Genomic DNA, 25,929 nt, shown 5'->3' on the forward strand with positions numbered 1-25,929 from the left:
GAGAAGGTCTTCTACCTTCTTCAGAGAATCCGCTGCAAAATTATTATCATCACGATGGTATTCCATAGAATAAGTCAAGACCTCTATCGCTTCGGTGACTGTAAGGGTCATCAGCATGTCAAGAAGATATTCGACGATCTGGTCGTCGTTGAACAAATCTGCGAGGTCACCGTGGACTTCATGGCGTAGCCGTTCCAGTGCACGCTCTCTTAGGTCTGGGATATCGAGGTTGACGATCGTGATATCAGCCTCTTCTTTGGCAACGCTCGAGACAGGAGCAAGCGCAGTGTCACCGATAACATACTCTTCTGTCTTTTCATTCTTGACAAAGTCGGTCATTTTTAGCTAATAATCTGTCAGTGGGGTGGAAGTTCACTGAGACATAAAATTTTCATACATCTATTCCTGATCCTATAAGCCAGCACTCTATCCTGTTGGCATAAGTCTCTCGATGAAAGCTACCAGATGAATTGCAACCCCAGGAGGGTCAGGAGCTCTATATATAATCTTCGCACAGGAGTCTCAATAGACGCAAGAACGTGGCGAAGTCTGTGATAAGGATAAACATGAATACGCTCGCCTATCACGGTGATTCTGATAATTTCCCTTCGGGACCCATGTCGAGCCAAGCCCGCAAAGATTTACTTTGCCATAAGATATCAACGAAACGTGGTGCGGGGACATCTCGGCCACTGAGTTTCATAGGAGTTCGCTCACGGATAACAAAAATGTCGAGCCAAGCAAAATGTTTTGCTATTCCGGGTCAAGGAAGCCTTGGTGAGCGTGGTGCTGGTCAAACTTTCGGCCACGTTCCCACCCAGCACAGTGAGCATAGCTCAAGTTCTGCAAACGTGAAGGGCAATTATATCTCTTTTTGGTCGCACTCGAATGATTTTTGTATACCATAAATGACTATTAATTCCATGACCTCACTTGGTAATTCCTGGAAAATTTGCCGCAGTACTCTGTTCATGCCTAGTCTTGGTTCGATACACTCTTCGCCAAGGCTGGACAAGGACAATGCAATCGCCCGGGCTTTCTGATAGCAGCGGTCCATGCAACAAAGACCTTTTGCCGATATTGCTAGGGGGCTGTGGGTTTCTTCGGGGACTGAGTGACACAGGGACGGCGCCCGGAGCTTTGTACATTTATCTGTGCTTTGCACACGGATCGCCTGCGTTCACTGTTTGCACAGAAGTAGTCAGTGGGAGGAGCTGAGCCCAGCATATGAATGGATGATCACAGCGAAGGTTTCAAACAGCATGATATTTAGATTTAAATTTTAGATTATAATCTAATGCATTTAATTTGTTGATTGTATTTAGGACTCAATAGATAAGCATTATTATATTTCAAAACCTGAGATGGATTTTTAGCACCATGGAAAAGAATGACAAGACTAATCGGCTACCGTTTTATTTTGGCTGTGACCTGCTTCAAAAGTCTCGCAAGAACAAAAATAAAAACCACAGCTACAGTTAACGCAAAGCATATATATATCTTGTTTTCGTATGTAATAACGAATGGACTCGCCGGTGCGGAAATCCTTACCCAGAGCGCGATCAAAGAGAGATTGGCACTGCCAATGCTTGGAGGTTATATTGGTCTACTTCAGCTGGGCTACTAAATGGGTACTTCGGTCATGCAACTTCTTTGAACCTGTTGTAGTCTAAAATATTCTGATATTGATCGCAATTGCTAAAACTATTTTTTGAAACTGGTTTGGTCTTCGCACTGGTGCGCTATACTGACGATGCTGCTATTTGGCTTAGGCTGAGTACACTCAAGTCCTGTCCTCGAAGAATCAAATAAGTTCTGGCATTTCGATCTTTTAGTTCAAAAAGAAGGAGATTAAATCCTGATTATGAATCATTTGATTGAGCACAATTGACTTATTTGAAGAATTTATTTGAACTTGAATAATTGTCAGATAATGATAAAGTCAACAAATCAGAAAATCTTCTTTGCTTCCCTAAGGAACTCATGGCAATTCATGTTCTATGAAATGCGGATGTCTATTTTTTTTCTTCTTGCTACATCTGCTTCGTATTCTTTCTTTAAGTTTTCATTTTCAATCATCAATGTATGCCTTGACTCATTGCTCGAAGCATGATGGTCGCATCCAGCTTGGCAGTGATTCTTTCCCGAGCTTACAGTCGACCCAGCCTAGCTTTCTCGGCACACCTTCTCAACCTCCCAATATCCTAAAAAGCTATCCTTCAGTAGCAGTTTCTGATAACTTCAGTTGACTCAAATATTTAGTCTGCATTGTTATCTCCGTAATGTGGATCCATCTCGAGTGCAAATCTATACTTTTTGGACTTCAGGGATAACCAGTCTGTGGCGTTAACTCTCTTCGGACTACTCTTTCTCGATACTCCTTCTCGAACAGACATCGAACATATATATTACATCTAAAGAAAAACCGCAAATACAACAATTAAAAAAAGTTTTACTCCCAGTATGTAGGACCAAACGTCTCGCCATCCGCAACAGTGAACTTGACGGCGGAATACGTGCCTCCGTCAACTCCCGCGCCAGACACTGTGCGTCCCCACCAGGTGATAGACACATTAGTTACCTGAAGACAGACGAATACCAAAATAGCGCAAAGTGCAACACCGGCCGAAAGACCCGCGGCAAGCACAAAGTTGTACTTAGTCCACCACGCCAGATAACGACGACGGATGTAGTACATAAACACGAACGAAATTTCCATTCCTGGAGTGTAGTACGACATGTTGTAGCCAGAGTTCCACAAACTCATTCCGGCCAGTGACATAATTGGATTCCAGTTCTTGACAAAGGGAATAAACTTCATAGCAAAGAATCGGAGATAATACACCGGTGCACCAATAAGGCAACCAATTAAGAATGACCACTTAAGCATAGGATACAAAGTGTTGAAAATTCGCTTCGGTCCAACAACACCCCACACGAGTGTAGCGGTGTATAGCGCATTGGGGAACGGGCAGGTGAATTTGTTTGCTTGGTCAGACGCACACAAATCAGGAAATGACTCCGTAACAACATTGTACGCCGCAATAGTAATAAATGTTTGAATAATGGTCGCCAGAAGCTGTCCTCGAAGTAATGCACGGGGAGGAATCTTAGCATAATGTCCGAGCTTCTGGTCTCCAATCAAACTCTCCGCTTGCGCATCCACGTTCCAGCCAAATACACGACAAATCATGTTGGCAATTGCATGTTCAGGAACCATATAACCCGCAACAATAATCGCAATATCGTTGAATCCAAGCTCATAGCCAGTGATGGAATACACAATAGCTGAAGGCATGATCAAAAAGATACAAATGAAGATAATCACAACCACCGACCACCAGGGCGTATGAGTATCGTAAACCTCAACCGCAACAATAGCAAAAGCAAGCGATACTCCCAAAATACACAGATACCACCAATCTGGAACCTCAGGATATTTCGACATCAATCTGCAGAATACGTCGTCATATTCCTTAAAATTTGAGTTATCCTTCCGATATCGGATACTGCGGTAGAATGAGCCAAATGCTGTCGTCAATGACTTCCTCTCGGCTAGCCAGATATATACTACCGACATAGTAAACATTACGAATTCAGATCCGTAGATCATAACATATCCAATAGATAAGAATGGTGGAGAGTAGTTCTTATAGTTCTCAACATTCAATGTCAAATCATCGTTGATAATACGAGATGCATTATATTTAGCACCAGTGTTGTCAAACGACGATGTCGAGTTAATCGGAATGTATCCCATCCACTTGTAATTACGGTACCATAAACCAATCATAATCAGAGCAGAAATGAGCATTCCAGTCCATTGATTAGCCATCGAGAAAAATGGAACAGCAAGAGGTGCAGAGTATCCGATCACACCCCAATCGAACGAAGTGATCGGGTTGATTCCTATTTGCGATGAACCAGTTACGACTCCAAGGTTCAAATTCTTTGGCGCAATCCATGTCATCCAGTTGAATGTACTAAGTGCAGTAAAAATAAATCCTGGAAGCCAGTAGTAGATCATCATAGCTGTAAGAACAATGAAAAAAAAACGGTAACGAGTAATAGTCCAGCCGTGAACAGGATGGTTATCTTCGGGAATAAGTAGTGTTCGATTGAGCATGACTGTGGGAAGAAGCGATGGCCAAATAGCCTTGGCAGGATATACAACCCATCGTCTCAATAACCCTGCAAGACCAAATCCGAAAAATTGAGTAGAAGAGTTCATCAAGAAAATGAATCCGAAGTCAACCCATGGCTGATTGAAAAATCTTTGCAGCTTCATGACAACAACATAGCTCATGAAATTAGACGAAGTCGATCCAACATTGACCATTAACGTCGCCAGCATCTGTTCTTTATTGTTCCAAGGCCCAGGATTCAGCGAGTGTCGTTGTCCAAAAACGGTTACTCCCCAATCTGGAAGAACTTTCGCCAAAAACTGACCGCAAGGGAAGATCATAATCTGAATAGCAGTCGAACCAATCGTAAGGGACGGCTGACGGAAAGTAAACATCTGATTAATAAAAGAGCCAATAGCAACCCAACAGCATCCAAGGAAATAAGAGCGCAAAGTTTCTACTGGCATGTTTGGATCGTCCAGAGGACTACAGACAGCTCGAACCTCTGGATAAGGCGAATGGAACTTGAGCACAGTACCTTCAATAAGTAGGTCAAGAATATATGCGTCATGACCCTGTCCATATGCCTCCTCGCCAGCCAGAAGATCTTCAATTTTCTGAAGAGAAGTAGCAGCGAAATTATTATCATCCTGATGATATTCCATCGAGTAGGTCAATGTCTCGACAGCTTCTTCGACAGTGACAGTCATCATCATGTCGAGCAGATATTCGAGGATCTGTTCATCGTCAAACAAATCAATGAAATCATTATGAACCTCATGGCGGAGACGCTCTAATGCACGTTCCCTCAAATCAGGAAAGTCTAGGTCAACAACAGTAACAGTGCCTTCTTCCTTCGAAACACTAATTTCTTCCGAAACTGCGGTTTCATCGATTGGAGACTCATCTATGAACGCCCCAGAGTTTTTTTCATTCTTTTCACTCTTCAAAAACTTAATCATGGTGGACTAGATAACCAGTCAGTCGTTATTCAACATTAAGTGTTTTCCAGCAAGAACATACATAAATGTCAAATATCAAAGTCTAGTTCTAACTAATCTGATGAGATAAGTAATGCCACTTGAGCTTCCTGAAGGTAGATTATACCTTGTTCATACCTCTATCTCAGTAATAGCTATTCGGAACACGATCAGCGAAGTGGGCTAAACAGTGAGTTTTTATATCCAGAAGAGAAGAGTACAAACCAGAGATAGCAAACTGAGTGGCGGTTTAGCTTATTTCTGGCTGTATAGGGTCAGTATGCGGTAGTCGTTTAGCTTGCCGGGTTCTGTTGAGCAGTACGACTAGTCTGGGTCGGGATCAAGGCGGAAAAATCGAACTTTTTCAGAGTTAAATGAGATTTGAACTGCCCAACGTGAGTAAGTGGCGTAGACTACATGCTTCAGAAGTCAAATAGCTTGGTCCTTCGACCTTATACTCGCGTGGGCAAAGAGGAATAAGCCATGAAACAGTGACTCGTGACATGACGAACTTCTAGTTTATAGTCCGGATCGAATTGCACACAGCCAGGTAGAGCAGATAAAGGTAGCACAAGTTGTAAAACTGCGTTCAGTCCCCGTATTCCTCGCACGAACCCGCTCATGGTATTGGTCATTGCGATAAGAGACAGCCAGATAATGTTTAAACAGCGCACAGAGGAACGCTTGGAGCATGCTTTCTCTCGATTTGCCGACGCCGCGATTGCCGGATCAATTTTTTTTCTGTAAATTTCATTTCTTAATTTGCCCTGTGGGGTTAACTGGAAGATAACAAAATGGCGTCTCCGATCAGAGCCGACCCGGGACGCCAAAACTAAGGAAAATCATAGCTGATCTTGAGCTCAATTGCGCGTTTGCTACACAAGCTAGGGTTGGTACTATCAAACATGGGCATCCAAATCGTGAACCTGCTGAAATGGTTCAATTTTGTTGAGGCTCGCATGTATCTCGCCTGCTTTCGAAGAGCTCTAGCTTTCAGCATTTTTAAACCTCGTAGACACCGCGCTGATGCCGAACTGTTGCTCTTTGGGTACTCCCCGAAACAGAAAAACTCGGTGGCTAGGGTCTACAAGTTAGTGCAGTACTGACGGTGTTTGGCTCTACGAGCAAATCAACCTGGTTTATCATTGGCCAGTGAGATTCTGAAAAAAGAAATTAGAAAGGCCTCGTTTGTCTTATATTTGATATAAAATTGTCGTACTTCGGGTGAATTTCAATATAACTACATTTAAACAGCTTTAAGAGCTGGCAATCTATTCAAGACAAAGAATAGCTTAGCAAACATAATTAGATCGTTCATCTTTATTGGCTATCATTTCAGCTTACGACACCTGGAACGCCAATCTTCATTTTGAGTATTGTATATGTAGGCTCTTGCGCGATTTTGTTCACGGCTTCGATGACGGCTCCTAGAAAATCTGCGAGCTGCCCATTCAAGCAGCAATTGTCGAAGTCGAAAGATGAAATCTTTGAAAAGAAACTTTCTGAAATTTTCTGACCACTAAGTGTGAAGGTCTCTGATTCCAAATATTCACTGTCTTTATAGCGAGGTGCTACTTAGATTCGGGGGTGTCCTTCGAGCTGAATGCCGTAGATGCCGAACATACGCCACACAAAATTCGTAACGCACCAGATACGGTTTTGGCACAGAAGCAATGGATCTTGATTGTCATCATAGTTGATATTTCTAATTCAGGTAATTTTATTGATATTTGTATTTGAATCAGAATTATCAGTGCTGCTGAAAGCTCGGAAGAGGTAATGATGTTTGTGCTGTGCAGGTCGAATATCGGATCCACACGGGCTGGTCATCAGAGCTCGGAATCTAGAGAAATTCTTTAGCTAAAAATTTGAAACCAGCCAGTCCTGATAGAGCAGTAAAATTCTCTAGCAGCTCTAACCCATTTTTAGACGGAACGTACACATCTGACAGAGAAAACAAAAGCCTACTTAGCTTGCTTCCAGGTCCCCTGTTCGGCTGTTGAACCCAGACGAAGCGGTCCATTGTCTGCTGCTTTGATCATAAGCAGCTGCCATATTCGACACAGATTTCATATAATAGTTCATCTAACAGTCCATTTGGAGCAGCTTCCAAACTTGGAGTCGACTATATTCCACCGACTCTCCTTTGAGCCAGTATCCCGTGCAATACTGGTATCTCGCCTACTGACCGAAATGAAATCTAGATCTGAAATATCTCAATTCGCTTTCTTTCGAATATTATTCTCAGCAATGATACAATTCTGAGCAATTGAATCAATGAACTAACATGCTACTTTTTAATCCGTTCGCCAAACAGAATGGCCAAAGAGCTTGTACTCTTGCGCGCGCTTACTCCGGGACAAATATTTTGGTCTCAGCTTTCAGGGATAAAACTTCGGCCCGTGCGTTGAACAGCGTCCGCGGAACTGATTCGGCATGACTCAAGCTCTAATTTTACCCTATTTAGCCACCATGACTCAGCATCAATACTCTAATTCGCATCAACTATTGACTTCTATATTGGATATACCATATCAGTCATCTATAAACAAAATTATATTACAATAATAAACTGTATTACTGTGAAATACGAAAAACACCATACTAATGTGCCGGCAAAACGTCCTAAAACAGTAATCACAGCTATTTGCCAACAAAAATACAAAAACAAAAAAGAGCAAATTTTGAACTGCAAACAACCAGTTACTCCCAGTAAGTAGGCCCAAAGATTTCACCGTCCGCGACAGTGAATTTGACAGCAGGATAAGTACCGCCGTCAACTCCCGCGTCAGACACTGTGCGTCCCCACCAGGGAATAGAAACATTAGTAACCTGTAGAGAAACAAACACCAAAATAGCACAAAGTGCAACACCAGCTGAAAGAGCTGCAGCAAGCACAAAGTTGTATCGAGTCCACCAAGCAAGGTAACGACGACGGATCAGGTACATAAACACAAACGAAACTTCAAATCCAGGTGTGTAGTATGACATGTTGTAGCCAGAGTTCCACAGACTCATTCCCGCAAGTGACATGATTGGATTCCAGTTCTTTAAGAACGGGATGTACCTCATTCCATAAAGTCGGAGATAGTATACAGGTGCACCAATTACAACGCCAATGAAAAACGCCCATTTAAGCATAGGATACAAAGTGTTGAAAATTCGCTTCGGTCCAACAACACCCCACACCAGTGTAGCAGTGTATAACGCATTGGGGAACGGACAAACAAACTTATTAGCCTGATCAGAAGCACAGAGATCAGAGAACGACTGTGTGACAACATTATATGCCGCAATAGTAATAAATGTTTGAATAATGGTCGCCAGAAGCTGGCATCGGAGCAGTGCACGGGGAGGAATCTTAGCATAATGTCCGAGCTTCTGGTCTCCAATCAAACTCTCCGCTTGAGCATCCACGTTCCAGCCAAATACACGGCAAATCATGTTGGCAATAGCATGTTCAGGAACCATATAACCCGCAACAATAATCGCAATATCGTTGAATCCAAGCTCATAGCCAGTGATGGAATACACAATAGCTGAAGGCATGATCAAAAAGATACAAATAACGATAATCACAACCACCGACCACCAGGGTGTATGAGTATCATAGACTTCAACAGCGATAATAGCAAAAGCAAGAGACAATCCCAGAATGCAGAGATACCACCAATCTGGAACCTCAGGATATTTCGACATCAATCTGCAGAATACGTCGTCATATTCCTTAAAATTTGAGTTATCCTTCCGATATCGGATACTGCGGTAAAATGAACCAAATGCTGTCGTCAGAGCCCTTCTCTCGGCCAACCAGATATATACTACCGACATAGTAAACATTACGAATTCAGATCCGTAGATCATAACATATCCAATAGATAAGAATGGTGGAGAGTAGTTCTTATAGTTCTCAACATTCAATGTCAAATCATCGTTGATAATACGAGATGCATTATATTTAGCACCAGTGTTGTCAAACGACGATGTCGAGTTAATCGGAATGTATCCCATCCACTTGTAATTACGGTACCATAAACCAATCATAATTAGAGCAGAAACAAGCATACCAAGCCACTGGTTAGCCATCGAGAAAAATGGAACAGCAAGAGGTGCAGAGTATCCGATCACACCCCAATCGAACGAAGTTAGCGGGTTGATTCCTATTTGCGATGAACCAGTTACGACTCCAAGGTTCAAATTCTTTGGCGCAATCCATGTCATCCAGTTGAATGTACTGAGTGCAGTAAACAGGAAGCCTGGAAGCCAGTAGTAGATCATCATAGAAATAAGAACAGTGAAGAAGAACCGATATCGTGTTATGGTCCATCCATTAACAGAACGCCTATCTTCAGGGAGAAGCAAAGTACGATTCAACATGACTGTGGGAAGAAGCGATGGCCAAATAGCCTTGGCAGGATATACAACCCATCGTCTCAATAACCCTGCAAGACCAAATCCGAAAAATTGGGTCGAGAAATTCATCAAGAAAATGAATCCGAAGTCAACCCAAGATTGGTTAAAAAATCTTTCCAACTTCATAACGATAACGTAACTCATGAAATTAGACGAAGTCGATCCAACATTGACCATTAACGTCGCCAACATTTGCTCCTTGTTGTTCCAGGGTCCAGGATTTAGTGAGTGTCGTCGTCCAAAAACGGTTACTCCCCAGTCCGGAAGAACTTTCGCCAAAAACTTGCCACAAGGATAGATCATAATCTGAATAGCAGTCGAACCAATCGTAAGGGACGGCTGACGGAAAGTAAACATCTGGTTAATGAAAGAGCCAATAGCAACCCAACAGCAACCTAGAAGATATGACCGGAAGGTCTCGACAGGCAGATTGGGGTCATCCATAGGACTACAGACGGCTCGTACTTCAGGGTAGGGCGAGTGCCATTTCAAGACAGTACCCTCTATAAGAAGATCGAGCAGATAGCCCTCATGACCATGACCATAAGACTCCTCACCAGCAAGTAAGGCTTCCACCTTTTGAAATGATGGAGCAGCAAAGTTATTATCATCACGATGATACTCGAAAGAATATGTCAAAACTTCAACAGCTTCCTCAACAGTAAGAGTCATCAACATGTCAAGAAGATATTCCAAGATCTGTTCATCATCGAACAAGTCAATAATATCATTATGGACTTCATCGCGCATACGTTGAAGAGCTCGTTCGCGCAAGTCTGGGATTCCAAGATCAACAACAGTAATCTCAGCTTCCTTTTTAGACAAAGTAGGCTCGACGGACATGTGAGCGTCTTCAACGTCACCAAGGACATACTCATCGGCCTTTTCGTTCTTGACAAAATCTGTCATCTTGCTATTGTCCAGTATAAGCACAGATGCCCATTAGGGATATCCAATACTTCTCACCTCTACTTTAGATAAATGACCAGGGAATATATATTAGCTTCCTAGGATGAATTTAGTGGTTCATCTGTTTCTAGGACTTGTATCTCGACGGTCTCTATCCAGAAATTGAATAACACTCTACATGCCTGTCATGGCTGGAATAGAGGGTCTTATATATATTTTCATAGATGCTCGCTAGGATCAGAAAACTAATTCCAGAGATAGATACCATGAAAATGAAACGAATGTCGATAATAAAAGCTTGGCTTGACCAAAATTTTGTCGATTCGGCATGGATCTAAAAGAATGTGGCTGTGAAGGAATTGTGTATGCATTTCTAACGAAATTCGAATCTTCATGTCAAACCGAAACCCCGATCAATTCGAAACTGGTTTGTCTGTCATTTCGCGGGCTGTTCGGTATGGGTCCGAAATCGTAAGAGCGTATGATTGTTAGACTCGGATGTGGCGCTGTAGGACTGCAGCCGGCAGTTGGTGGAGAGTCTCTCAAATGGCCATTCCATAGACTGAAATCAATGACTCTTGAAGATGGAGAGATGGATGTTTGCGAGAGAACTGTGGATAGCAAAGCTGCACTTTCTTTCATTTCTTTGGACTATTGCAAAACCGTGTTTGGAGGCCATAAGTCGTAGATTCAGAGCTAAGTCGCATGCTTCTTGGAAAACCAAGCTGTCTGAAGGATGGAGATAGAGAAAGCTGACCAAAGAGCCAAACTCTGTTGAGCTTCGATATTTGTCGAAGCTTTGATACAGGTTTCAGTGGCGTCTTGGGAGAGAGGACGTCGAGACTCGCCGCAAGTGTACAGAACCAGAGCACGAAGTGGAAACTGATGCGGATTCATGGATGCACAGTGAACAAAAATTATGCTGTTGACAAATATAATAGAAATGTATCTGCGTCTTTGGTCTAGACATCTCGATGTAAAGCTGGTTGAATTAGAGCTCCAGCGCTGTACCAGTGAGGTGGTGATAGCCGGTTGTGGCCGAAAGGATGTTTGTTTAATACTCTGTTCCGAGCTCAAACTCAAGTCTGCTTGAACCATCTTCCTTTCGATAGCTGCTGCTAACGCAAAGCAAACAAAACCAGACTCACGGCCCAGTCCCCTGTCCTGTCTTGGGATTTTTAAAGTTTTTGTCCCACGGCTTACCCGAGACCCAGAGATTTCTACTTCGAGTATTTCCAAGGCTGGCAGCCATTTATTGTCTATATCTATTGTGTTCCTTATGTCTGCTTTTCTTTGTTTCGTTATCCATGGAAACATTAGTTTATGGCCTTTGTGTGTAGATTACGGCGATGCTATCCATGGGAAGTGTCCGTCAAGGAAGGTAGACTTGGAAGATCCCAGACAGCTATGAACCTGCCTCGCTGGCTCCCCGGTCAGCTCGACCCAGATGGTTCGCGTCGAAATCACAGTTCAGGTGAATCTTGGCGTCGGAGCTTACGTGTAAATTTTTGAATTTTTGACTGCTTTTTTTTGAACGTGCATAGCTGTAGTCATTGGAAGAAAATCTCGCTGGCTCAAAGGCCGGAACGAAGGTTCTTTGTCCTGTACCAACCCGCTTCTTAATCGGTTTCTCTTCTCGGCCATCAGACTTCATATCCTGTCGAGGCAATGGCCATCTGCTAACAATCTATCTTGATTGGCCCATCAGCTAAAGTTTCCGCTCTCTACTAGCCTATTTTTGTTCTTTTGTTGCTCGATGCCGATAAGAAAGAAGCGGATATAAGCCGCAGTCCGATTTGGGTTTCTCGCTCTCTCTGTGAATCGCTCCCAGCAGACTCTCTGCCAGTATTCAGTCCGTTATAACATGTTTCGATACTGTGCGTCGGAGGTAGCTCCGCTCTCAATTTTTTTTGATTCGTAATGCCCATTCTAACTGGACCTCGTTGCAGTACATATCATCAACCGGAATATACATCTCTGCGCCACGCATAAATTCGACTTTTATTATTTTAACTTAGTTCGTATTTAGAACAAAAGTGTTCCGTGCGAAATGTTCAATACTCGGACTACAATGACAGGGTCAAACCAGCCTTGTTCGGATTTCTGTGCTACGCGGCCTGGGTCCTCCAGTGGTGCACTTCCTGGTCTAGCGACCATGTCTAATGATACAGCCAAGAAATAAACCAGCTCAAATTTCAGAGCATATGAGTTTATCGGGAAATTTCAACACTATTATTCTTCACAGAATCATAATACTTCTCTGTGATGTCTGCCTCCTTACATCAAGAACTTCGTCCAAGCGATTGAATCCAGCTTTCTCGGATCTGTCTGACACTCATTTAATGATTTCAATCCGTGCACTCTCACCAGAACTTTAGCTCCTTACTTTCTCTGCTATACGCATGTCTATCAAAGGCTAACGGTAACAACAGCTTGATTCAACTTCCCTTCCAACTTTCAGATCTTTGACCAGTAGGAGCGTTTGAAATTTGTTCAGGAGCCATGGCCCGTGCTCGGCTCTCGGCTTTACTGCAAACAGACATGCGCCACGTGATGCAACTAAAGAGATGTCTCTCGGTCCTTTCAACCGAATACTGACTCCGCTCAATTTTAGGTCTTCTTATGAAGCATACAGTTGAACGAGTCACCGTCTACCCGAATTAGAGTACGTTACGCACAGTATAAACATAAGATCAACCGTTAAACGACAGAAGTTTAAGGAAGAACAGTAATTTGACTGTCCAAAATCAAATCCCTCAATCAATCAGATATCACATACGAATCGTTCTAAGGAAATATATATATATTCTACAAATGACCTAAGATCTGATAATCTACCAGTATCAAAACAAAACAAAACAAAAACAAAAACAAACAAAACAGATACTGGATTTCAAAGCATATTTTATTCCCAGTAAGTAGGCCCAAAGATTTCACCGTCCGCGACAGTGAATTTTACAGCAGGATAAGTACCGCCGTCAACTCCCGCGCCAGACACTGTGCGTCCCCACCAGGGAATAGAAACATTAGTAACCTGTAGAGAAACAAACACCAAAATAGCACAAAGTGCAACACCAGCTGAAAGAGCTGCAGCAAGCACAAAGTTGTACTTAGTCCACCAGGCAAGGTAACGACGACGAATGTAATACATAAACACAAACGAAACTTCCATACCAGGTGTATAGTAAGCCATGTTATAGCCAGAATTCCACAGACTCATACCTGCGATCATCATAATTGGGTTCCAGTTCTTGATAAAGGGAACATATTTCATGCCGAACCACCGTAGATAATAGACCGGAGCACCAACAAGAACACCGATCAAGAATGACCACTTAAGCATAGGATACAAAGTGTTGAAAATTCGCTTCGGTCCAACAACACCCCACACCAGTGTAGCGGTGTATAACGCATTGGGGAACGGACAAACGAATTTGTTAGCCTGATCAGAGGCGCAGAGATCAGAGAACGATTCAGTCAATACATTATAAGCAGCAATCGTAATAAATGTTTGAATAACAGTTGCAAGAAGCTGGCCCCTGAGCAATGCACGGGGAGGAATCTTAGCATAATGTCCGAGCTTCTGATCTCCAATCAAACTCTCCGCTTGCGCATCCACGTTCCAGCCAAATACACGGCAAATCATGTTAGCAATAGCATGTTCAGGAACCATATAACCCGCAACAATAATCGCAATATCGTTGAATCCAAGCTGATATCCTGTAATGGAGAACACAATAGCTGAAGGCATTATCAAAAAGATACAAATGAAGATGATAACGATAACACCCCACCAAGGAGTATGGGTATCATAGACTTCAACAGCGATGATGGCAAAAGCAAGCGATACTCCCAAAATACACAGATACCACCAATCTGGAACCTCAGGATATTTCGACATCAATCTGCAGAAAACATCGTCGTACTCTTTGAAGTTCGAGTTATCCTTACGATGTCTGATACTGCGGTAGAATGAGCCGAACGCAGTAGTTAGGGCCTTTCGTTCAGCCAACCAGATATAGACAACTGACATAGTAAACATGACGAATTCGGATCCGTAAATCATGACATATCCAATAGACAAGAATGGAGGCGAATAATTTTTGTAGTTCTCAGCGTTGAGCGTAAGATCCTCATTGATAATTCGAGATGCGTTATACTTGGCTCCAGTGTTGTCGAACGACGAAGTAGAGTTAATTGGCAGATAGCCCATCCACTTGTAGTTGCTATACCAGAGACCAATCATGATAAACGCAGAGATAAGCATACCAAACCACTGATTGGCCATCGAGAAAAACGGAACAGCAAGAGGTGCAGAGTATCCGATCACACCCCAATCGAATGTGGTCAAAGGATTCAAGCCGATCTGATTGGATCCAGTAATCACACCAAGATTGAGATTTTTAGGAGCAATCCAGGTCATCCAGTTAAAGGTACTGAGAGCAGTAAACAGGAAGCCAGGAAGCCAGTAGTAAACCATCATAGCAATAAGAACAGTGAAAAAGAATCGGTAGCGAGTCATTTTCCAGCCATGAATGGAATGTCTGTCTTCAGGAAGAAGTAAAGTACGATTCAACATGACTGTGGGAAGAAGCGATGGCCAAATAGCCTTGGCAGGATATACAACCCATCGTCTCAATAACCCTGCAAGACCAAATCCGAAAAATTGGGTAGAGAAATTCATCAAGAAAATGAATCCGAAGTTGACCCAAGACTGATTGAAAAATCTTTCCAACTTCATGACAACAACATAACTCATGAAATTAGACGAAGTCGATCCAACATTGACCATTAACGTCGCCAACATCTGCTCTTTATTGTTCCAAGGTCCAGGATTCAGCGAGTGTCGTCGTCCAAAGGCAGTAAATCCCCAATCTGGAAGAACCTTGGCCAAAAACTGACCGCAAGGGAAAAGCATGATTTGAATAGCCGTTGAGCCAATTGTAAGCGACGGCTGACGGAAAGTAAACATCTGATTGATGAAAGAACCGATGGCTACCCAGCAGCAACCAAGGAAGTAGGCACGAAAGGTCTCAACAGGCATGTTGGGATCATCCATAGGACTGCAGACAGCGCGAACTTCGGGATAAGGCGAATGAAATTTAAGCACAGTACCTTCAATTAGAAGATCGAGAAGATAGCATTCCCGGCCCTGGCCGTAAGACTCCTCACCTTCTAAAAGCTGAGTAACTTTTTCAAGTGAATGAGCAGAGAAATTATTATCATCCTGATGATATTCAAATGCGCTAGTGAGAGTTTCAACAGCTTCCTGCACAGTGATGGTCATCAGCATGTCCAAAAGATACTCAAGAATCTGTTCATCGTCGAACAAATCGACTAAATCCAAATGTACTTCGTTGCCTAGACGTTGAAGTGCACGTTCGCGAAGATCAGGGATATCAAGGTCTGCGACAGTGATGGTGGCCTCGCGCTTGTCGGTCGTGAGGTCAGTAACCGTCTGAGCGTCACCAATGACATACTCGTCGAGTTTCTCATTCTTTTCAAAGTCTATCATGGAGGCTAATATGATATTCTGTTAATATGGAAGATAAATTAGAAATTAAGGCATGTAATAAACTTACATAAGAAACAATGCCCAACAAAGATGTTTCAAGTCCTCTCTAGATGAATGCGAGATGCAGATAGATTTTGTCGGGGAACAGGGAATTTCGCGTATTAATATATATATTTTCATGCTGGTTGCAAATTGAGGTGGTTTTCAGAAGTTTGGCAGACAAAGTACCTGATGGTGGGAGCGAAGGGCGTGGAGAACAACCGATAGGTTCAAGTTTCGTTGGAATCCCGTAGTCATGGTCAGAGCTGGCAGCCTGGGAAAACGGTAAATGGCCTCAACATTTATCGGGCATGTCAACGGTATCAGATTATCAAAATGCAGTGTTTTCCTGCAGGACGAACATACTGTAGAAATGGCGAATGGAGTCGAGCGGGTAGTGGCGCTTGTCACGATGCCTGGACTAGCAAGTTCAAAATTCTGGGTTGCGGAAAAGGCAGAAATTAGAACGGGACAGATTATTATACGCATCTGACACGTCAGATAATTTTATTCTAACCAGAAAGCACAAAAAAAACTACGAATTTACTGTTCTGATGGAGGAGCGAGGAGAAACCACGAACGTGTAGAGCAGAAGCCGCGCCGGCATCTGCACTTTGAAATTTCGCAAACAAGCATAAACTAGCTCAGAGACAAGCACGGACTCTACGTAGCAAGAACACACAGGCAAGGGAGGGAAACTGGTATGCCTGGCCGTCTCGTCCGATAAGCTTCAGGGCTAGAGTTGGAAGTAAATCGGCTGGACAGTCCAGCGAAAACGATAACGACCGCTTTGCAAATATCGGGAGATCGAGCTCCCAGGCATAATAATGACATTGTTTGAATAGACCTGTTCCAGCCAATAGATGAGATTCTCTTGATAATAGAGCGAGTCGACGACGGACGACCGCATTGCCAATGGCTGTGCGGTTCTTCCTTTGTCCCCATACTAGCTGACTGACTGACTACCTTGCTGTCTGACTATCTGTTCCCGAGTGTATTCCCACCGATGGTCCGAGGCAGCCTGAGCAACCTATAGACCCATCCACTTGAGAGCAAAGGCATACTTCGAGCACTTTTGTGGCTGGTTCAAACAATCCCCTTGCCCTTTGTACCTTCGCTGTTGATGCTGTGTCGGCTTTGCTTATCGCGTGGCTGTGAGTCGAGCGGAGCCCGTTGTGCCAAGATTTGAGGCCCCTAATGAATCAAGAGGACCCGCCAGAAAATAGATATGTTCGGCAACACGGGCCGGTTGGTCACAGCATAATGATCAGAATGCCGGAGTTTCGCTGTGAGAGGGTCTAGCAGTTCTACATATCGGCATTCGCATTCAGATTCGCTATCTATGTCATCTTTCACAAAATATGCTGCTCTTGTTTTCAGCTAAATGTTCTTCAATTCATCTATCGCAATATTAGATTAAAGTCGGTCTTACAAGTGCCGTGAAGCGGATCGATAAGAAGGCCCTCAGATTTCCTTATCTAGAGCTCCATAGTGAGTCGAAGCTTTGACCACAATGCTGAGTGTTGTCACAGCTCTGAGATAAGAGCAAAGATAACAACTATAATGTTGTATGTTGGGCACTATTTGATTACGTACGTTTGTGAGTATTTTATTAGGATGAAAGTGCAATCTGGGCGAAATTACGAATTATTTCTAATTCCAAAAGAGAACTAGACTAATTTGCGGATTCTAGCTGAAAGTCGTTGACAAAAGCTGTAAACATGCATCGGCTCAACTGCCCACGGTTAACCCGTTCAGGCTTCTTCGTTCGCCACTTAGGCTATTTATGACTTACGGCTAAGCAGAGCAAAGGGGGCTCATACTCAACGAACAGCGACTCGTTAGCAATCGCCATGGGATGCCAGCCATGATTTTGAGACACCATTTATCTGGCATCACAACTGTCAACAGCCAAGCAGCCCAATCCGTCGATGTTAGAAATGAACAATTTTACTGCTTCTCCATATTATAATGCACTTATTTTGCAGACCGGCATCCTGAAATCGTCATTTTGTAGACTAATATACGCATTGTCGTCAAAATTCTCGTTAGCAAGCGATTCTTCTTCGAGAAAACCGAAAAACTTTCCGATTGACCAGTGCTTAATGATTTCGATCCACGAATTTTTCGCCAGTGTCCCCCTTCCGAAGACCAGCTCGTGAGTGCCCGTGCGACTGTTTGGACCACTCGTGTTTGTTGCTCGTATCAGTATCTGAGCTTTTTTCAAACTCCGACCCAATCTTGCCACGCGCCTCCTTCTTCTTCTCCAAGCCAATAAATGCCATGTTTGCCTTTCTATCGCCAAGCTTTGACTCTCGAGACTTTTGCATCCTTAATCCATGCAGAAAATTGGTCCAAGTCGAATGACCTTTGCCTCCAAGAGCTTGGATAATTTTGGAGCTTTGATAGACGCATGGTGCTCTATGGGTTCCTAGAGGAGGTCGGCTTCTGACTAGCTGCTACAAATGTTTCTGAGCCCGATATCTGCTAATATGCTGCAGTCTGGGAGATATTTATTAAGACTGACTTTGCTGCATTAGCCATTTTATTTCCGTACGTTCCTAATAAAACCTGATCCGAAAGCTGATCCGAAATCCCCAATTATCTCGACGGTTTTCACATTGAGCAGCTTTTCGCTGCGTACTCACTCGGAATTTTAGAGTCTAGCTCTCCTCTTATCTCTGGCATTTGCATTCGTTGGTCCAAGCGCACTCACTCTGGTTTATACTTCAGTACGAAGGCTGATAGAATTGAGACTCAAGCAAAGATCCACTTTTATCTCGGAAGCTCATACTCCGGGGCCGCAGCGCTGCTGTGCAGCTGACCGGAGTGTCGACTGGATTGGAAAATATCAGTAGAACTGTGGGGAAGTAGAGGATAGGACACAAAATGACAGGAAATGGCATCAATCATATGGACTTCTACGGCAACTTTTTTCAATTGATGTCCATATTCTCAACACGATATACATAGATCAACTACATTATTGTCTTCGAGCTTGTCGACTCCAACCTGGTAACATCGAATTGACCTTCCTGCTTTAACGTTATCAGGAATCGCCGTTCAAAGCAACAGCCACCGACCTTGCGAATTTTCGGTCCGTTTGATTGGATGGAACCCTTCCGAAATGTACTCTGAATCTTAAGCAGTCTTAGCCGAGTCGACTCTGGGCCAAGCAGAATCTGAAACAGAATCATCGTATTCCAAGAAGATAAGGTCGTACGTATCTCTTCTTGCAGGGCCTCTTATCAAGGCGAAAATTACATACATTATGTCTATCCATCTGTCAGTAAGCAAATTTATGAAGGCAAGAATTAGTCTCCTGTTATTGGCTCGCTAGATCCCGATGATTCATTGGCCGACACTATTCTGCTAATCTCGAGGACTATATCTTCATAGGCCACCACTGAATGATTTTGTCTACTTATATATCAAATATTTATTATTACAATTTATACAGTTGCCGATATTGCTTCAAACTGCTTGTGTATACACAATGTTCCGAAATAATATAATTTTGCACACATATTCCCCCGCACAAAACCCTCCGTCCGGCTTTTGAACTGTAATTATTATGTAACAGATTATAAATGAAAACTACATTGGTATACACGTCTTGAAGGGTTAGAACTAAACCCCTTATTTTCAAATCTTTTGATGAAGGAGCTGTCTACGTCACTAACAATATTTGTCAGAACAAATATTATCTGCTCCCTTCCACAATGCGATTGCTGGTGATGGCTGAATCGATTCAAAATGCCAAGTTGTTGCTATATGCGGTGTATTGGTCGTCGATAGAAAATTACGAAAATTTGCGCGTGCTATTTAGTTCCTCAAGTTGGATTTCCACTTCGTCTACAGCCGACGCGTTGCATATCATTTTGAAATATGTACCACCAACAGCAGATCCTGAACCGTATGTTTCTCTTGTTTCTGATATTTCATATGGAACGTTGAGTTCGACGGCGGATGATGAAATTGAATCTCGTTTCACCTCAGAAGCGCTCCCTGCTGCTTTATACGACCTCGACGAATCTATAGCGTCGACTCTTATTACTCGAATGGCCATTTTATCAAGTACTGTAAATACTATTTTATACCAAAATGACTCAGATATTGTCACAATCACGAAACCAGTGGTTTATGAAAGCGATCCAGCCATGACTTTCTCTTCATGGTTGTTTGCCCGAATTTATATGGTAGACTCGACAGTGGGTATTATAGATGTTGTGGACAAAATTCTGTCTGTATCCTCGATTCCGGAGACAGTAGTACGATGGAGAAATGGCGTTCTGTTGCCTTTGAAGAAATTTTGCGATCTTTATCCTGAGGCTCGTGATTTTCCTAGACCCTTCAGTCTACATGACCTTACTTCTACTGATCCAGCTCAGATTATCGCGTATTTACTTCAATACTGCAACTCTCAAACTATTGTTCGCGATATTACTACGGTGCTTGTTCCTTATATAGAGATGATTTCAGAGTCTGGACAGCAGAAACTTCACGCATGGCGACGATTGTTTGAGTGGATAATTCAAGCATCTGAAAGTCATAATGTACATGTTGTAGGGTCCCTAATTCGATCTTGGGATGGACCTGATGCTGGTGCTGAAGTCCAGCTTGAATACATGTCTGCGATGATAGCTGCATGTTATAAATGTCCAGATTGTTCGACCGAAGTTTTTGATTCCTTGCGGCACATTCAAAAGCGTGCATCTAATCTATTATCTTCTTATCCTGGAATTAAATCTGCATCCACTGACATTTCAATCGTGGAATCTATGCAACATTTCTCGAATATTGAGGAGGCTCTAGAATTCCCTGCATCGCCTTTGTTCTCTGTGTCACCAGCTAGTATACAGATTTTGGACCACTTTCTTACATCCGCATCGATGATCTCCGCCTATATTCCAGTAAATATCCGAAAAATGACTGAGCTAAGGTTTTTTTCTTCGCATGAATCTCAATTCCAGTTTTTGTTAAAGATGGTCAAAGGTGATCCTAAGCAGTTTGCTTACCGGGACGATACCAATTGGCGGGGACTTCGCAGCGGAACTCGATGGCTTAAGAACAAGAGTTTGGTTTTAGGCAAATTGTCAGAAGCTGACATTGATAACATATTTTTGGGGGCTCTTTTGGAATCTGGAAGTATGTCTTCTTTTATAATCTTCTCAAAGCTTTACTTACAAGCTGTTAGGGATCTCACTTGCCACACAGCTTTATGTAGACCCACTTCATCCACCACTGGCGCCTGAAGATATGGAGAAACACGTTTTGAAATCATTCCAAGAACATTATGATACTGCTTCAAACTGCAATGCGACAAGAGGTAGCTTGAAAGTGGCTTCACAAATGTGAGTAAATTCGAATCGGTAGATTAACTTTATTAACTGTTTATGCAGATTGCATCTGGTTTATCCAGCAATATCAGCATCTGAAAACCTGTATAAGGCCGATATTTTATTGAAGGCGACGCACGAGATATCTAAGTACTCGTTGACTCTTGTTCCAGGGATTCCGGTGACGCCACACCAGTTAAGGACCAACGGGAATCCCGAAGAAATAGTGTCCCAAGTTCTTCAATCGAACGAAAAGGCGTACTTACAAGCCGATGTGATGATTTCGATCGCACAAAATTTGACCGTAGGATTCGGTCTAGAGGCGCTGCAGTCGTCGGTGGTATTGAAAGGGGAAAATCTTGAACTGGAATCGAGCGTGATTGCAGATCGTATAACCCGGATGTGCATATATTCCGCGCTTGCGTCGGACGATTTTAAAACTGCTTACGATTATTGCATGGCTCGACTCTGGACACGTGTTGAGGAGATCAGCAAAACTGATGTAGATTTAGTTTGGCAGACGTTTTATGCAGCGGGTCGCTATGTATCGCCTAACTCCCCTCAACTCACACCCCAGGTGATCAGAGAAATGGGAAATAACCGGACTTCGCTGATGGGCAGAGGTATTCCGCCTATGATGATGTTGCAGATTTCCAACCGCGTCAAGGCAATGCGGCTTCAGATGGATCTACTAGCCCGAGCTATGGATCTTTGTCCAGATCAAAATATTAGAGAAGTTTTAAATGTGTGGCATAACTTTGAGTTAGAAGTAACGCAACTTGTTGCTAGCGTTCGATGATTTTAATATTTAGAATCGGTCATTCCTTGCTCAGACTGAGCGGAGCATGGATTTTTCTATGATACTTGTTGGATTTGGACAAAGAATTGTACATTGTTTTAGGTTTTAGCGCTCATAGTCGAAGCTCATATTTTAAGACCACGATGTAGCATTTTCTATCAATATGCTTCTTCCTACAGGCGTACTTCGAAATCGCTTGATCTAAGTGACTGTGCAAGGGGATTTGACTTGATTAATAGCTTTACTATGATCGATTTTTTAATTTGAAGAGGATCGGATATGAAGTTATTATTTTCAAGCTTGTGATCAATTAACTGCTATCTGCTTTTTATGGACCGACGCGGATGCTTAATCTCGTCTTGAGAGATATACCCGACACGGCCGATTTGATTACTCAACAATCTGTCACCAAAATGGTCGGTAGTGGAGAATAATATTATGGGTCAATCACACGACTAACTAAAACCATTGCAACAGATTTTCATAGCACGACTCTGAGCTTGCTGCATCTCTAATCTGAGATCAGGGAACCAATGAACCAATGAACCAATTGCAACCATCATGCCCAAAGTTGACTAAATAGTTTAAGGAGGAGCTTTACAGCTGAATATTCCTGCCTTATAATATTTCTATATTCATATGCGAAAAATTCAGAAACTACTTCCGAATATCACGGTCATTGTGTTCAGATCAGGTTCGGCACCAAGGAGCAATGTTTAAAGCTTTTCGTGCTAAAGAGCATATACGAAAGGTTTAGAAACCTCAATTGGCAGTTTCATGGAGATAACTGATACAGCCCAAGAATCAGCAATCTTCAATCAACCAATGCTTTAAAAATTCAAGATTAAAGTTCAACCTGTATTCAAATATACGGAAGCGTGGAGCACCTCCATGGATTTGTGGTTCTCAATTGGAAAGTAGGCAGGGAAAGGTATTTGATTCGAGAAATTAGTGTTTAGAAGCGGAATATATTAGACATTTCGTCAGAATTGACTAACTTGAATTTGCAATGACATGCCTACATAGCTTTTTGCTTTTTGCTTTTTGTTTTTTCCTTCCCGGTGAAACCACTTTTTGGTGATGCAACTGATAAGTGATCTCAGTTTTGAATTATTAGAACAATGCAGTCCTGGCAATATAATACTGAGTCAGGTAATGAATCAAGACTTCAAAAGGAATCGAATCTGGGGAATTACAGATCTATTCAGCAAAAATCAGGCTATACTCAACGAGTAGTTAGACTTGTGAGCTATATCTATCTAGCTTCACCGGGTTATGATTAGTGGTAATAAACTTTTTACAGCGAAATTTCTGAACGTTTGACGATTTCTTCCCCTCCCTCTATCAATGTATCCGAGATCTTATTGAAAGCGCCATTCTCTTATTTAGTGGTTGTAAATCACCACACCTCCGAATGGGACCTACGATCTCGATAGCCATGATTAGCATTTTATTTCCGGCTACTCCTGCAGGTTGCAAGCACTGAGCTAGTCTGTTCTGGTAGGCTTGCAAACCAAGCCAGTTCTTGATTAATCCAATACTCCCTCCTCACTTCCCCTGTGCAAGCCAGGTAAGAGAATCAGACTCAAATATATTATAAAAGGAAAAGTAAGCGTATTCTAGCTGATGTTTGATAACGTGATAATATTGATCCAACAAACCCAACCAGGCCATGAATTCATCCAACATGGTTGCCCAATTTGCCAAACGCGTCCCAGTTCGCACTACTCTATTACCTAAGATCTTAACTATTATCACGTGCTGCGGCTTAATGTTAGTTTCCTGTCGATCAAGACGAAGACTGAGAGCGTAAATAGTTTAACTTGGAAGAAAGTTAGGCTGCGCGTGCGAGACTGGCAAACAGACGAACCATACAAGCCTGCAGTCAACAAATCTCGAAAGGACAAGTACACTACGACTTACCAGTTGCAGCCCATGATTCTGTGACGAATTGCGAAATGAGTGCGTCTCCACCGAGTGTGTCTGCGAGGCTGCGACTGATTCAGGGGACCATTACCAATGAAATTGGTGACGAGAGCGGTCAAGGATTGAAATTGGCGACAGATGTAGATCGACGGCCGCAAGGAACGCGCCTTCAACGGGGAGCTACTGGACCGGCACCAGGTTTGGATACAGTACCAAGAGCACGACTGGGAATGAGGAATTCTTTTCTGTCGTCGTCTCCACCTGAGAGTATCTCGAGCCGGACGATAAATGGGGTAGACGACGGAACCAGGTTCGTGCCGTCGTCGTCTTCACCTTCGTCTTCTTTGCGATCACAGGCATCAACTTCTGTTCTACGTTCTGGTTCAGGAACTGAGGTAAATTTTTCCTTTTATGCATCCGCAACTGGGCAGAGCTAATTTTGCACTAGAATGGCACTATTTCGAATCGGCTCTCGAACATATCCTCGCCACTTCGTCGAAGCCGAAGTTCTTTCTTTAAGCCTACAATGTCCGAGCAAACATATCCCAGCACTGCAAGTTTTTCCAATGCACGGTTACGTAGATCTGGATCGACTAAGTTCCGGGGACCGAGTTCAGGACAAGGCGAATTAGCCGAGCGCACTTCTTCGGAATATTTTACTGATGACGACGAGCGACCTATACGGTTGACAACTGCAAAGCGACAATTACGAAACAGTTTGCCAGCCGACACTGTGAAGAGATATGAGCGAATATTTGGGCCAGTAGCGACTTCCAGTTCAGATGCGAATGTACTGTTTGAAAACCTTCCGACATCGCCTAGCCGGAACATGTCCAATGAGACGGTTGTCCAGAGAGACGCGGTTTGGCAAGCTATCGATGATTTACGATCTCGGGTTTCAAAACTCGAACTCTCGAATGAGAAATCGGATATTGTTCCTCAATACAACATACAGGGAACAGGTCACGACTTACTGCGTACCGTCATGGAACAAGTGCAAGACAATATTCCGGCAGATATACATTCAGCGATTGACACCGCCGCCGAAGCTATCAATTTTTTGGCATCTGTTTTACCCACAGACGACCAACTATTTCAACTAAAAATCGATTCTTTGTTTAATACGCTGACAGATCTATTTATCTGCTCTTCACAGCACAAGCAAGACACCAGTCAACTAGCGGATCGAACATATCAAGCGCACTCTACCGTATTTCCGACAGCAGCTAGTGTCACGACCGCATCAGTAATTCACTCAGATCCAATCGGATCATCATCTTTGAAAAACCAGACAAACTCAATAGCTGACCGTCTTCCTTCGAGAGCAGCGTCTCGCATGCTCAGCTCGTTGGAAATCAGACAATTACCACTAGAGCTCCGTGCAATATCTAGAATGGCAGTGCGAAATAATCTTCCTCCTTCTTCTCCTTCTTCACCCGTAGCTGTTTCTGATCCTCTGGGTTATGACATTGAGCACGATCGCGATGACAATCGTGATTCTTATTCTGGCTTGGGCAAAAATCATAAGCGCATGATAATTTCCAACAAGCTCTCAAATCAGATCATCCGTCACGGTAATGGCAACAATGATAGTGATGATGATGTTACCGATGACAACGATATTCAATCAGAGTCTACCATGTCTTCGCCAACCGTGACCAAAAAGTGAAGTGTCTTGTACGATAGATTCGAATAAAACTAATCACAGACTAAGTTCGAAAGGAATACATTCGATATAACGTCTAGTAAAATACATAATATGCCAAATAAGACTGATCAAGGGAATCTCCAAACTCTTGTCCAAAACAAATAAAAATACATTATATAATATGCAAATAGAAGAAACTGGCATGAAAATAATAATAAAGCAGAAAATATACAGATA

At 42.9% G+C, this 25,929-nt stretch overlaps 5 protein-coding genes across 5 annotated transcripts; 2 read left to right on the forward strand and 3 right to left on the reverse strand.

The window, feature by feature from the left end:
• Positions 1–2,451: 2,451 nt before the first annotated feature.
• Positions 2,452–4,553, reverse strand: V1516DRAFT_676772 (OPT oligopeptide transporter protein-domain-containing protein; the record flags this gene model as incomplete). The annotated part of the gene is made up of 1 exon (XM_066922477.1): positions 2,452–4,553. Exon 1 carries the CDS (start codon positions 4,517–4,519, stop codon positions 2,453–2,455), a length of 2,067 nt encoding a protein of 688 aa, XP_066776716.1. The 5' UTR covers positions 4,520–4,553.
• A 3,254-nt stretch (positions 4,554–7,807) lies between these two features.
• On the reverse strand, positions 7,808–9,908 carry V1516DRAFT_676783 (OPT oligopeptide transporter protein-domain-containing protein; the record flags this gene model as incomplete). Its single annotated transcript, XM_066922478.1, has 1 exon — positions 7,808–9,908. Exon 1 carries the CDS (start codon positions 9,872–9,874, stop codon positions 7,808–7,810), a length of 2,067 nt encoding a protein of 688 aa, XP_066776717.1. The 5' UTR covers positions 9,875–9,908.
• Positions 9,909–13,329: 3,421 nt separating this feature from the next.
• V1516DRAFT_676792 (OPT oligopeptide transporter protein-domain-containing protein) lies at positions 13,330–15,606 on the reverse strand (the record flags this gene model as incomplete). The annotated part of the gene is made up of 1 exon (XM_066922479.1): positions 13,330–15,606. Exon 1 carries the CDS (start codon positions 15,483–15,485, stop codon positions 13,332–13,334), a length of 2,154 nt encoding a protein of 717 aa, XP_066776718.1. The 5' UTR covers positions 15,486–15,606.
• A 4,096-nt stretch (positions 15,607–19,702) lies between these two features.
• On the forward strand, positions 19,703–22,405 carry V1516DRAFT_702865 (Sec39 domain-containing protein; the record flags this gene model as incomplete). The annotated part of the gene is made up of 3 exons (XM_066924135.1): positions 19,703–21,128; positions 21,178–21,334; positions 21,383–22,405. 3 exons carry the CDS (start codon positions 19,703–19,705, stop codon positions 22,116–22,118), a joined length of 2,319 nt encoding a protein of 772 aa, XP_066776719.1. The 3' UTR covers positions 22,119–22,405.
• A 1,520-nt stretch (positions 22,406–23,925) lies between these two features.
• On the forward strand, positions 23,926–25,913 carry V1516DRAFT_676807 (uncharacterized protein). Its single transcript, XM_066922480.1, has 2 exons — positions 23,926–24,439; positions 24,493–25,913. The coding sequence occupies exons 1-2, from the start codon at positions 24,077–24,079 to the stop codon at positions 25,711–25,713; spliced, it is 1,584 nt and encodes a 527-aa protein (XP_066776720.1). The 5' UTR covers positions 23,926–24,076; the 3' UTR covers positions 25,714–25,913.
• The last annotated feature ends 16 nt before the right edge of the window (positions 25,914–25,929 follow it).

The sequence above is a fragment of the Lipomyces oligophaga genome (genome assembly GCF_038497815.1).
Source record: "Lipomyces oligophaga strain CBS 7107 unplaced genomic scaffold V1516scaffold_5, whole genome shotgun sequence".
NCBI lineage: Eukaryota > Fungi > Ascomycota > Lipomycetes > Lipomycetales > Lipomycetaceae > Lipomyces > [Lipomyces] oligophaga.

Bases quoted from the DNA above. Each gene is read 5' to 3' on its own strand.
- V1516DRAFT_676807 (XM_066922480.1), top strand. From the start codon at position 24,077: ATGAGTGCGTCTCCACCGAGTGTGTCTGCGAGGCTGCGACTGATTCAG. The intron at 24,440-24,492 runs GTAAATTTTTCC...ATTTTGCACTAG, and splicing joins GTTCTGGTTCAGGAACTGAG to AATGGCACTATTTCGAATCG.